Genomic DNA, 13,827 nt, shown 5'->3' with positions numbered 1-13,827 from the left:
TTGCATGTTTTGGTATAATTTTAGTACTAGTATTAATTTTTGTCATGTGTGTGAGCAAGAATGAAAAGAGAATGCTCATTCACTGTTACTAGATCCATATTCTTGCAGAGAACATGTCTTTAAAAGGCAAATTTCAATGACTTGACACTTGTTTTTCTCCTTTGATTTTTTAAAATAACAGCTTTACTGAGATACGTCCATACTATAAAATTCATCCTTTTAAGTATATAATTCAGTGGATTTTAGTATTTTCACAGAGTTGTACAACCATTATTGAATATGTCATATCAAAACATTTTCCCTGCTCCCAAAAGAAACCCTATGTCTATTAGCAGTCACTCCCTCTTCCTTCATCCCCGCAGCCCCTAGCAACCAATATTCTACGTTTTGCCTCTATGGATTTGCCTCTTCTGGGCATTTCATATAAATAGAGTCATACCGTAGGTGACCTTTGTGTCTGGCTTCCTTGATTTAGCATAGTGTTCCCAAGGTTCATCCATACTGTAGCATGTGTCAGTACTTTTCTTATTATTGCCAAATAATATTTCATTGTATGGCTATAGCACGTTTTGTTTATCCATTCATCAGTTGATTGACATCTGGGTTGTCTCTACTTTTTTGCTATAAATGAATAATGCTGCTATGAACATTTGTGTAGAGGTTTTTGTGTGGACATATGTTTTCAGTTCTCTTGGTGTAGCTACCTAGGATTAGAATTACTGGATCATATAGTAACTATGTTTAATCTTTTGAGGAACTACCCCACTGTTTTCCAAAATGGCTACCATTTTCCAATCATACCAGCAATGTATGACAGTTCTAGTTTTTCCACATCTTCACCACCGTTTGTTATTGTCTGTCTTTTTAATTTTAGTACTTTAACTTTTAAAAACTTTTTATCACTTATGCACATGGTCACACTCACAGACTTTAAATAGAAAGCCAAAAATCTCCTGCCCTGCTTTCACTGTTTCTTATTCCAAGTCCCATTCCCAACAGTCCACCCTCCCTTTTTTGTTTTTAGTTTCTCTGGTGGTTACCATTATAATTCCAAAGATTTCTTGATTTACTTACTATTGGTTTTACTTTATTGTTTTTTTCACTTTTTATTATAAAAACTTTCAAACACGTGTAAAAGCAGAGTAGTGTAATCAACCGTCATGTACCCATCCCCAACTACAACATTCATCAATTCATGACCACCTTGCCAACTATTTTTTTAATCAACTTTAGATATTTTGTATTGATTTCCCCATTGAACAGTGAGAGTTTACCTTATTTATACTGCCCCTTCCAAATTTTTTATAGTAAGTTATTTTTAGATCTTGTTACGTTTCCAAGTTTGAATAAATACTTAAGTCTCTTGTTCCATCAACCTTAGACAGTGTTGGTGCCCCACCTCTCAATCTTTCCTTTTGCTTTTACCTCTCAATCATTTTGAGCTATTCCTTTTCTGTTGTCAGTTTGATAGCATTTAGTCTGTTCTGTAACCATAATTAAGTCTTCCATGCTTTGTCTATTGGTTGGTTCGAAGCTTGAGAATCAAAAGAATTTACATTATTAGGACATTAAATATTGTTCACTGCAGTGCCAGGTAGTGTGCTAGAATTATTTCCCCACCGTGGACTCAATATAGCAACCCTTGTGCCAATGGGAAAAGAATGTTCTAAGCATCCAGTTGACACTTTTTAAATTCAGAATTACTTGATAGTCAGTAGGACTTATGGACCCACTCTGCAAGCTCTTTTAATTATCATTTACATCTTGTGTGGCCTTGTATTCTTTAATCATTTCATGCATTATGTCCCCAATGAGAGAGGGAACTCCTTGAGAGGGAAGTGGTCTTTCCTTTCTAATTCCCACACCAATTTTAGTCTCTCAGTAAATTAAATTGGTTTCCCCAAAAGTTGGCAAGTAAATATAGTCTATGCCATTAAAATGACATCATGCTGTCAGATTCTGCATATACTTTATTTTATGATGAGTTATAAATATATAAATATTTTTAAAATAAGGCTATTAAAAACTCATAAATTAAAATATTCAGCTTCAACACTTTGAGTATTTCTCCTTCATAATCATCTTTAGCCTTTCCAAGAAGTCTTTCAACGTACTCTTCTTGGCTTCATTCACAGAACAGGTCTACAAAAGAAACATTTCATTAGTTTTCATCGCTAAGTATTTGAGTCTTGCTCATGCCTGTCTACCTGGGTCAAGCCTATGCTGCCACTTGCCGCCTGAGCAATGATCAAACCAGGGCCTCCAGTCTGGCTTGACTCTGCCACTAGGCCAGCAGGGTTTGCCTGTTTTTGGTGCATGCTACCTACACTCCTAGAAATGGCCACTGTACCATCACTGTCTGCCTTCAGGGTGTGGCCATCCCTGGAGAGGTGTGTCACAGCTAGGTTCTGCTCAGGGACGCGTAACATGAAGGTGGAGGCTCAGACCTGCCTGCTGCCATCTTGAGCCCGTGCCATCTGGACTGCTGAGAGAGAGATTCAGTCCCCCTGCCCATTAACCAGAAACATCATAGCTTGGCAGCCCTTCAGGTGGAAAGGATTCCTGGTACCTACCACCAGGCCACTGCTTCAGTTTGAATCTCAGCTCTACCAAATTATTAATTGCATTGCTTAGGACAAACTACTTCGTTTATAAAAGCTTCAGTTTCCTCCTTTGTAAAAGGGGAACAATAGCGCCTACTTCCTAAGATAATTAAGAGGCTCAAAAGAGACAATGAGGGCTTCCCTGGTGGCGCAGTGGTTGAGAGTCCGCCTGCCGATGCAGGGGACACGGGTTCGTGCCCCGGTCCGGGAAGATCCCACATGCCGCGGAGCGGCTGGGCCCGTGAGCCATGGCCACTGAGCCTGCATGTCCGGAGCCTGTGCTTCACAATGGGAGAGGCCACAGCAGTGAAAGGCCCGCGTACCGCAAAAAAAAAAAAAAAAAAAGACAGTGTAGTGTCATCTCCCTGTTTTATTACCTTGTAAATAAGGCAGCAGGGAGGGGATGAATGTCCCCAATTCCTCTACTTGGCATTAGATAACATCCACTCTTGGCTCTGCCTCTTTCCTACCATCAGTTCTCCCCTCTTACTGGATCATTCCCACTGGTATACTGACATGCTCCATATAGACCTCACCTTAAAAGAACTTCCTTCACACCATACCTGCCCTTCAGCTATTGTTCTATTTCTCTGCGACGTTATAGAAGAGCACTTCGAAGGAGTTTTTATACTCAGTGCCCCTTTCTTTTCACTCCTCCCCAGCCCCATTCTCTATGGAATCCACTCTAGTCAGGCTTTCATTCCCGAATCTCCACTTATATCAGCATCACTGGTAACCTCCCTCATGACAAATCCAGTGGCCATTCTCAGCGTTCATCGTTCTTGACTGTTAGTACATTTGACACAGTTGATCACTTCCTTCTTCTTAAAAGAGTTTCTTCACTTGCCTTCTGGGGTGCCATACATTCTTTGACTTCTCCTACTTCACTGGCTACTTCTCAGTCTCTTTTGCTGGACCCACCTCTTCCTGACCTCTATATGTTAGAGTGCCTCTGGGCTCCGTCCTTGGATTTTGTTCTTTCTTTATGTGACTTTTTTTTTTTAAAGTGGCCCTGCTTTTTTTTTTTTTTTTTTTTGGCTGCGTTGGGGCTACGTTGGTTCTTCATTGCTACACGTGGGCTTTCTCTAGTTGCGGTGAGCAGGGGCTACTCTTCCTCGCGGTGCACGGGCTTCTCATTGCCGTGTCTTCTCTCATTGCGGAGCACGGGCTCTAGACATGTGGGTTTTAGTAGTTGTGGCTCGCGGGCTCTAGGCGTGTGGGTTTTAGTAGTTGTGGCTCGCGGGCTCTAGAGTGCAGGCTCAGTAGTTGTGGCACACAGGCTTAGTTGCTCCGTGGCATGTGGGATCTTCCCAGACCAGAGGGCTCAAACCCATGTCCCTTGCATTGGCAGGCGGGTTCCCAACCACTGCGCCACCAGAGAAGTCCAGGCCTGTGGCTTTAAACAACATCTTTCTAAGCACTCTTCACTTAATGTCACAAGTTCTGACATCTCCCTTAAGCTTCAGACTTTTTCAACAATCTTATCAACATCTTCACTTGACTATTAAGTAGGTACCTCAGACTTACTATGTATAAAATTCAACTCCTGACCTTAAGCTCAGCCACCAGCCCTGATCACCCCCAGTCTTCCATATCTGATAACAGCACCAACCATTCCCCAAGGGGCCCAGGCTAGAAATCAGGAGGCCACGTTTTACTCTCTCCCTCACCCCCACAACAGATGTGTCAGCAAGCCCTTCTGGCTCTATTTTTGGTTAATATCCCAAATCTAACAATGTCTGCTGCTTCCACCCTGTCACACCCACCATCGTCTGCAGGCTGGAATACTGTGGTAGCCTCTCAACAGGCCATCTTGCTTCTATGCTTACCCCTACTCAGTCTATTTACTGCACAGTAGCCAGAATGATCATTTTAAAAATTACATAAATCAGATCGTGGTCTCTGCCTTGCTTAAAACCCTGTGGGAGTTTCCCACCATGCTTGGGGCAGAATCCATAGGCCCTGTGTGATCTCCTATTAAAATCTTCCTCCCTCACTCTGATCCAGGCCCTCCTATTAATCTTTGAACACATGAAGCTCATTTCTACCTTAGGGCCTTTGCACAGCTGTTCCCTCTGCCTGGAATGTTCCTTCCAAATCAGTAACATGGCCGGCTCTGTCACTTAGTTCAAATATCTGCTCAGATGATGTCACCAACTACTAAATCAGCCCTCTCCCTCAGGACCCCTGTATGTTCTTTATTCCTGTATTTTTCTTCATGGCACTTATCACTACTGGAATCATATGTTTGTTTGCTTTTCTCACTCACCCATTACAACATTCTGTAAGAGCAAGAACTGTATCCCCAGTGCCTAGAACAGTACCTGTAAGCACACTCACAGAGCCTCAACAAATATTTGTCGAATGAATGAATGGGTTGATTAACCAAGGGTACTACTATTCATAAGGAGAAATATCTTAGAAGTAAGGCTGCCATCCATTGGAAGGCAAGCTGTTGGCATAATGCAGCTTACCATGTTTGCCATGCTGCTGAGGTTCCTGTGAAGTCCACTCAGGGGTTGGTTGAAGCACTTGTGGTGTCTGTAGATATGCCGAAGCACAGTCCCGGCCCTGCAGAAAGTTTCCTTCTCAGTTGTGTTCTAGAAAGAGAAATTCCACAGATAGCCACTGCTAGCTTGATTTTGAACATTGGAGAGAGATGTTTCCTTCTGATTTCTTCTTTCCAGAAGGACAAGTGGAGAAGGTGAATTTGCTCAACTGTGGATCAGGTATTCAAGTATTCCTGCCATGTGAATGGAGGCTGCTCGTCACAGCAAACAACCTCTTCCAGTTACTTGCAAATGCAGCAGCCTTTTCCTGAAACCTCCCAATTTCTTTTCCCTTGGAGGGTTTTGCTGAAGGGGTACCTGAATCAAGTCACTCAACTAAGTAAATGGGAGAGTGGGGATTTGCATGCGGGGCCATCTGTCTACAACCCATGTCTGTTTCTTTATCCCATGCAAGCTCTTCTTTCTGTGGATGCAGTTGTATGTACATCAGCTCGTAATCAGAGTCTGCTCTGTCTTATTCCTGTAATTTATAGTTTTTGAATCCAGGTTCCCTGGAAATCCCACATGTTTGTTGAATAAATGAATGCCCATCCTTTGACCTGGACAGTGCCACTTTGGCCAGCACTCTCCATTTAACCCTCCCCATGGGAAGTAGCAGTGTGAGGAGATACATGTCCCCACACAGCTAGACGTGAGTGCCAGGATCAGAGCTAGGTGCCCCAGGAGTGTGGCCTGGGGAGATGAGGGGAAGCTTCTGAGAAAGGGTGCTGGGCCTTGGACAGAGTTTCTGTTAGGGGCTTCTAGCCTCGAATGTGCAGGGTCAGAACCTCCTTGGAATGCTGGCAGCCCTGGTGTGAGTCTGGCCACATGGCTCTTCCTGGGGACCTTTGAGCCTCAGAAGAGGGCTTGTACAAGTGCGGAACCAGCTCTTTTTGAGAACCTGGGAGAGGGAATGTGTCTCGGCCTGGTCAGGCCTGGTGTATCCTCTCTCTCTCCACTGAAGAACAAAGGCCCGGAGCCTGGAGGGTGTCTTAGCTTGAGCCCAATCCAGCTCAGATAAACCTGTCTCCAGCCTCTGCCAGGACCTGCTCTTGTTCCTTGCCACTCAAAATGTGGCCCATGAAGCAGCAGCGTGGGCGTCACCTGGGAACTTGTTAGAAATGCAGAATCTCAGACCTCCCTCTGGACCCACTGAGTCACAATGTGCGTTAACAGGATCTCCAGGGGATTTATGTGAAAAGCACTGTCCAAGCAGCTTTCTAGGGTCTTCCGTATTTTTTCTGATTACCAAACTTTTTACTATAAAAGTAATATACAGGGGGCTTCCCTGGTGGCTCAGTGGTTGAGAGTCCGCTTGCCGATGCAGGGGGACACGGGTTTGAGCCTGTTCGAGCCTGTGCTCCGCAACGGGAGAGGCCACAACAGTGAGAGGCCCGTGTACCGCAAAAAAAAAAAAAAAAAAAGTAATATACATTCAACAAAAGTGAATTCACTCATTATCCCATTAGCCAGAGAGAACTACTGTTAAGATTTTGCTAACTATCTCTCCAGATTTTTTAATACTTTTTTTTTTGCAATAGGGACCAACTATTGATACTCTTTTATAACCTTTTTACACTTAACATATAGTACTAGCAATTTCTTACATCATTCAGTAATATTTAAGAACATGTGATTGAGAGCTGTGTAGGAACCTACGGCATATTTGTGCCATAGTTGGTCAATCCCCTATCACTGCAGTTTTTTGCTTCTGTAAATAAAGTGGCAGCAAGCCATCTGTATAAATCTTTGTGTTCATCTCTTATTTCTTTAGGCTAAATTCTAGGAGTGCAGTTCATATTTTAGGGTTTTTCCAGGAAGATCTTGACCCAGACCGAAGCGCCAGAATCCTAGACTACGAAAGCTTCCCCTTTCCGCTGTGGAGCTTGACGGCCCATGGGCAGGGCCTTTGGAAGGACATGTATGTACTTAATGAAGTACATGTCCTTCCAAAGGGCGTATACTCTGGCTGGAAATTTAAGAGCAGCACCAGTATCTCTGGGCTCTGGGAGTCAAGAAACCTCCCATAAATCACCATACCTCTGGGGGGCTTTGTGGGTGAGCAGAGGTGGCGAGGCCAAGGAGAAGGTAGACACTAGCTGAGTATGCAGATGGAGGCAGACGCCTATGTTGCTGGAGAGAGAACAATGAGGTTCAAGAATGCCAAAAAGAGAAGAGATCCTTTGCTTATTTGTCCATCAAAATCTGATGAGCCTTTTCTAAAATGTTGGCTAGGAGCTTAGAAATTATACTGTCTCAGTTTTGAGTATGTAGCCATTTAAGGTAGGAAAACACCCTCTAAAGATATTTTTCAGGGACTTCCCTGGTGGTCCAGCGGTTAAGACTTCGCCTTCCAGTGCAAGGTGTGCGGGTTCGATCCGTGGTCGGGGAGCTAAGATCCCACATGCCTTGCAGCCAAAGAACCAAAACATAAAACAGAAGCCATATTGTAACAAATTCAATAAAGACTTTAAAAATGGTCCACATGAAAAAATCTTTAAAAATAACTAAATAAAGATATTTTTCAAAAGACTTTCTAAAGGTGATTAGGATAAGTATAGAAAAGAGTTTGAATCAAATGGAAAACTTTTAAAAGAAGGAATTCTAAGGGTCTTTAAGTAGTTTTAGTTAAAGTCCTTAATGTTTTAGTTCCATTGGCATTGCGGCAACAGGATGACACTCTGACCGCCCACTTTTTCGACTGCTTGTCCAGCTTTCGCTGCCTGAGTGTGTCTTGCTTAGGGCATACCTTGAGGAGCCATGCGGACTCTGCAGTTCAGAACTGCTCAGGAAAGAGGCTCAAAAGGGAGGCCTGGTCTCCTGCCAGAAAGAAGCCCACCCCTCATAGGAATACAGAAGTGGTGGCACACCATTTGGGAGACTTCGGTGCAGGGATTCTGCTAGAGTTCTAATGGGTCTTGACTAGCTTCATTTAAGGACATACAGATCCATCCTATATGTATTGTATTCGTTATCTCCACTTATGCCCAAATTTAGTCAGCGAATGTGATGTATGAAAAGAATCCTCTACTTTCACTTTTAAAAAAAGATTTGAGGGTTGGCATAGAGCTCTCTGAAAAATTACGGACTTTTGCTCCCTTTGGTAGTAGGAAATACCTCCAACTAATGGTCCACCCAAGAAGTCCTTCCTAGGCCAGCCAACTTGCTTGCTTTCCACCTTTCTCTTCCTCAGACCACCTAACTTCAGAGACACTCGGGAGGCATTGCATGTGGAACCCAGGATTTAGATCAGCACATTCTTCCAGCATTTGCCAAGAGCAGGATGCCACCCAATTTGGGCATAATGGAACTCTTGATCCCCAAAAGCACTAAAATGAATATGCTGGACTTTGGAAAGATGTTCTTCTTGAGAACACAAAGAAGTAACTTTTCCTCCCACATAGCATCTTTGTGGGTTTTGAAAATAACAACCTTTCTTTGTTCTGAAGTATCTTAATAGATAAGTAAGCAGTGCTGAGTCTTTGAGGAAAAGAGAAGAATGGAAAAACAAGCTTGTTAATCCAGGAGGAATAGAAGCAGTTCGGGAGAAGGCATGAGATAGGTAAGAGTGAAGGAAGGCAGCGGGGACTGGCCTGCACCTTGGCGGGGGTGAGGGCTGGCTGGGTCTTCTAGAGCAGCCCAGAGTGGGGTCGCACTGGGCTCGCAGTCATGGAGGGTTTGATCATTTCCTAACGCTGGCCTCTTTCTTAGAATGATTGCTTCTCTACAACCAGTTTTTGCCTTTAATCAGGAGTTATATCATACAATACCATTTTCCACTAACTCAAGAGTTGGATTCCAGCCAACTTTCAAAATTGCTTTCAAATCTTCACATGTAGAAACTGAGGCACAAAGAGGTGCGGAGACTTACCAAAGGCCACATAGTTAGTTAATGGCAGAACTGGGGCTAAAGCCACAGACTGTCTCACTTCCAAACCCTCGGCACTTCTGCTGGGGCCCTGCCCTTGGCTTTGGCAGCACCCTCCCAGCAGTGCAGCCAACCTCTGGAGAGCCCAGAGCACAGCTCAGTGGACTCCTGGCTATTTTATTTCTCTATATATACAATATTAATATATGAGATATATAAAGTATCAATACATTATATATATATAATATATAAATTTATATATATATATAAAATCTCCAAGTCCTTCCAACCTGCTGATGGACAGATACAGTCTGATATGGGATGAGATTCTGAAGGATAAAATTATGTATTATATAATATTATGTATTATACGTTTATATTATATACTATTATATAATTACAGTATTATATATCATTGTATATCAGACTCCTGGAATAATCTTTAATGAAGTGAGATAGTCCAGATAAAGGCCCGAAGACCAGCTTTGCTCACGAGCAGGACAGGCCTGCCCTGTGGCCTGGGTGCTGGGGTGTGGCCCTGCCCAACCCATAGGGCTTCACTCCTGGCCAAGTCTAGTACATGTGGAAAGCAGGTGGTTAGGAGACCACTGGTAAATTGAAGCTTTGGGTTTTTCATTCTCAGTCGTGTGTTTCCATGAAAACAGGAACTGATGTGCAGAAAGCTATTGATATGGCTGTAGTCGTGTGTTTGTCAGAGAAAAATGCACTATCAGCTGTCAAATCTATCTCCTCCCACTGCAGATCGGGGGGTGGGGGTGAGATGCAGCAGGAGGAGGAAAGGTGAGATGCTCTGGTAGGAGCAGCCGGAGGCAGGGATATGTCGGCCCCTGTCCAGCAGGACGGTTCTGGACAGGCCAGAGGGGAGTTGGCAGGACAGAGCAAGATGAGGGTCTCTGGACAGCCATGCCCGGAGCCGGTGGGCTGTTAGGTGACCAGGCTGCGGAAGAGGAGGGGCTCTGGCGATACCTTTCCTGTTGCCATAGGAAGTCTCTTAGACAAAATGAAAGCTCTCTCAACGTGTAATCTCAATATCTGTTTTTGTGAGAGTATTTGGTTTTTCAGAAATATATGGGCCAGAAAAATTCTCTCCTTCAACAGCATTTATTGAGTGCCTCCTATATTCCAGGTACTCGACCTGGGTTGGGTAAAATCCTAAAGAGCTTTTCCTGGACTGGGATCTGAATTATGACTACAAAACCCAAGCTTTCTATTATACATCTTCTAAATCAAGTGAAACCAGAAACACCAAAATGTATTTGAGAGTAAAGATCAGAATTCTCAGTCTTTGAAAACATTTCACCCATTATAGTTAATTTGGGCCTGTTCCCTTTATGTTAAAAAAAAATTTCTTGTTCTAACACTTGTGGATGGCTCTCCTCACCAAGTCACCTATCTGCCAAAGCAGACCCGGGACAGCTCTTACCTTTGTGGTGGCAAAGACGTCTTCTACAGGCAGCTCCATGCACAAGTTCTTGGCCCAGGCAGGAACGAGAGAGCAAGAGACAGAGTTACCTCCAACTGCACAGGGTAAGCCTTGCTGAGCAGCTCTGACTCCCTCAAACTGAGAAAACTTCCTGTGGTCCCTCGGGTGAAAAAAGTGCCAGGAGACAAGTCTCCACACTGCTCCCCATCCTATCACCAACCACCAACTACCAACTCTCTAGAAGCTGTTATGTTCTTTTCACAGTCTAAGAAATATGCACAGCATCACCAGAACATCTGGAGAGATGGTACCAGATAGCTTACCTTTTTTGCTGTGAGGTTGTTCAGCGTTTTGATGATCTCTTGTAAGGTAACATCGCACTTGTGTCCATGGACGAAGTTGCTGGTACATGCCAGTAAGCAGACTAGCATTGGGATCAGTTGGGAGGTGAGACCCATTAATAGATCTCTATTTGCACTGACAATGTGAGACAATCAGTTTACCAGGAGAAGCTAACAATGCAATTCTGACAAAGATATCTCTATATATAGATTTAAAATTGCTGAAACTGAGGGAAAATAAGTTTACATTGGAAATTTTCATTACACCAGGTTGTCAGTCATGTGGGACCAATCAGCGCCTCTCTTCCAGGAGAAAAAATGCCTCACAAAAACAGGTAAAATGTTCCTGTGAAATCAGACCAGTAGGAAAATGAAACCTTTTTTTTTTTAAATTAACTACAAAGTATCAGCATAGGAAATTACACCATAATTTGCTCTTTAGGTTAGTCTTATCAGCTTGGGGTTGCTGCTGGCTTTTTGCTTTGCATAGAAGGAGGAGGCCACAGGTGTCCGAATTTGTTTCAGTGCAGCCCTCCTGGGGAAAGATAGAGTAATATCAAGAAAGTTTGACTTGATTAGTATTTCAACCTGGCTTCTTCCAAGTATGGGTGGCATCTGGGAAACTCTCCTTTTGTGGAAAAGCTGATCTGGGGTTCTTTCTCTGGGTAGAAGGAAAGTAATAGGCACAGATTCTCTCCTGTCCTAGCACTCAGGCATGCCGTTCTTCCAAATTGAGGATTTTGGCCAAGGACTTGTAATATGAGGTGGGGCTTAGTTAGGGTCACATCAGGTCCATAGGTCTTTAACAATAAGGAGGCTCTAGGCAAAGTATGCCTATCCTGAGCTTTCAGTGGTTAAGACTCAGCACTTCCACCGCAGGGGGCGAGGGTTCGATCCCTGGTCAGGGAACTATGATCCCACGTGCCGTGTGGCAAAATAAATAAATAAAAGATAAAAGTAATTTAAAAAAAAAGGAATGACCACTTTGAAAATGGAATTTAAATACAACCTTAGCTAATTAGGGAAAAAGAGCCATAATTTCACAGATTTACCAATCAGTTGTCCTGATGAAGGTGCCACCACTTGCCCTGGTGCTTCAGTCTAATCTCTATGGACCTGGTGACGCGCTGCACGCCCCCATTGCTCACTCAGATGCCTGCGCCCCAGAACGCGACTGCTTATTCCTCCCTGAGCCTCTCCTTCTCTTTCCTCTCCACTTCCCTTCTCTTGGTTTCTGACCTTCCTCTCCCTACTGATTTCCTCTGGAAGGTCACACAGAAAAGATGACTGCTAAGGTCATTCCTGCGTTTTGGCTCTTATTGCAGTGATTTGTACTCCGTGAAAGAAAGGATCTGGATAGTTGTATCAAATAGGTCCTTGTGGGCTTCCCTGGTGGCGCAGTGGTTGAGAGTCCACCTGCCGATGCAGGGGACGTGGGTTCATGCCCTGGTCCGGGAAGATCCCGCATGCCGCAGAGCGGCTGGGCCCGTGAGCCGTGGCCGCTGAGCCTGTGCGTCCGGAGCCTGTGCTCCGCAACGGGAGAGGCCACAACAGTGAGAGGCCCACGTACCGCAAAAAAAAAAAAAAAGGTCCTTGGACCATATTTAGGATCCTTCCATTGGGACTGTGCAGGGGGTTTGCCGGACTCAGTGCAGTGACTTCTGATACCAACTGTGTGGAGTTGGGCCAAACCTCCCAGGTTAAGGGCACAGCCTCCACAAGACTGCCCTCATTTTATACACTGGCTGAAAATTTGGGAGTCCCCAGTCCACCTTCACTTCTGGCCAACTGGCTACCAGTTTGAGTTCCCACTATCCTCTCAGGTTCAGTAATTTGCTAGAATGACTCACGGAACTCAGGGAAACACTATACCTAAGGTTATAGTGTTATTACAGCAAAAGGATACAAATCAGACCCAGCCAAAAGAAGACACACAGAGGGTGAGGTCTGGGAGGGTCCCAGGCACGAAGCCTCCTCTGTCTTCTCTCCCTGGAGTCACAACATAGTGCTTCCGCAGCACCTTGATGTGTGACTACACACAGAGCATGCCAACCAGGACAGCTCATCAGAGCTTTGGTGTCCAGTTTTACTGGGGTGTCATTCAGTAGGCATAACTGACTGAATCCTTGGCCACTCGATTGACCTTATCCTCCAGCCCCCTCCGTGGAGGTCGGGCTGATATCACAACAGCTTAATGGTGTGACCAGTCCACCTTGAGTGGCCTCATTAGCATAAACTATTAGGCCCTGCCACAAATAGCAAAGATACTCCTATAACTTGGAAAATCCCAAGGATTTAGGGGCTACCTCCCAGGAACTGGTGACAAAGACCTGTCAAATTCTTCGTTCAAGGGGTTTGGAGGTTACCTCCCAAGAGCCAGGACAAAGATCAGACCTCTCTGGGTAAGTTAATTCTTTTTTTTTTTAATAGCTATTTCTTTTATCCCCCAGTTTTATTGAGATATAACTGACATACAGCACTGTATGTTTAAGGTGTACAGCATAATGATTTATCTTATATATCGTGAAATGATTACCATAAGTTCAGTTAACATCCATCATCTCATATAGATACAAAAAAAAAAAAAACAATGTTTTTCCTTGTGATGAGAACTCTTAGGATTTACTCTCTCAACAACTTTCAAATACACCACAATGCAGTGTTAGCTACAGTCACCATGCTGTATGTTACATCCCCAGTTCTTATTTACAACTGGAAGTTTGTACCTTTTGACTGCCTTCATCCAGTTCCCCCTCCTTCCACCTCCCACCTTTGGTAACTGCAAATCTGATCCCTTTTTCTATGAGTTTTGTTTTTTTAGATTCATATGTGAGATTATACAGTATTTGTCTGTCTGAGTTTTCACTTCAGGTTCTACGTTGTCACAAATGGCAGGATTTCCTTTTTTATGGCTGAATAATATTCCGTTGCACATATACCACAAGTTTTTTATCCATTTATCCATGATGGACACTTAGGATGTTTCCATATCTTGGCTATTGTAAAAATGCTGCTATGAACA

General features: G+C 43.8%; 1 protein-coding gene across 1 annotated transcript; it reads right to left on the bottom strand.

Annotated features, from left to right (window-relative positions):
* Positions 1-2,049: 2,049 nt before the first annotated feature.
* IL4 (interleukin 4) lies at positions 2,050-11,177 on the bottom strand (the record flags this gene model as incomplete). The annotated part of the gene is made up of 3 exons (XM_079917983.1): positions 10,788-11,177; positions 5,078-5,203; positions 2,050-2,142 (listed from the first exon to the last, which is right to left on the bottom strand). Exons 1-3 carry the CDS (start codon positions 10,920-10,922, stop codon positions 2,050-2,052), a joined length of 354 nt encoding a protein of 117 aa, XP_079774109.1. The 5' UTR covers positions 10,923-11,177.
* Positions 11,178-13,827: the final 2,650 nt, after the last annotated feature.

Source organism: Stenella coeruleoalba (genome assembly GCF_951394435.1).
Source record: "Stenella coeruleoalba genome assembly, chromosome: 3".
In the NCBI taxonomy this organism is placed as follows: Eukaryota; Metazoa; Chordata; class Mammalia; order Artiodactyla; family Delphinidae; genus Stenella; species Stenella coeruleoalba.
This window is presented reverse-complemented; position numbering and strand designations above follow the sequence as displayed.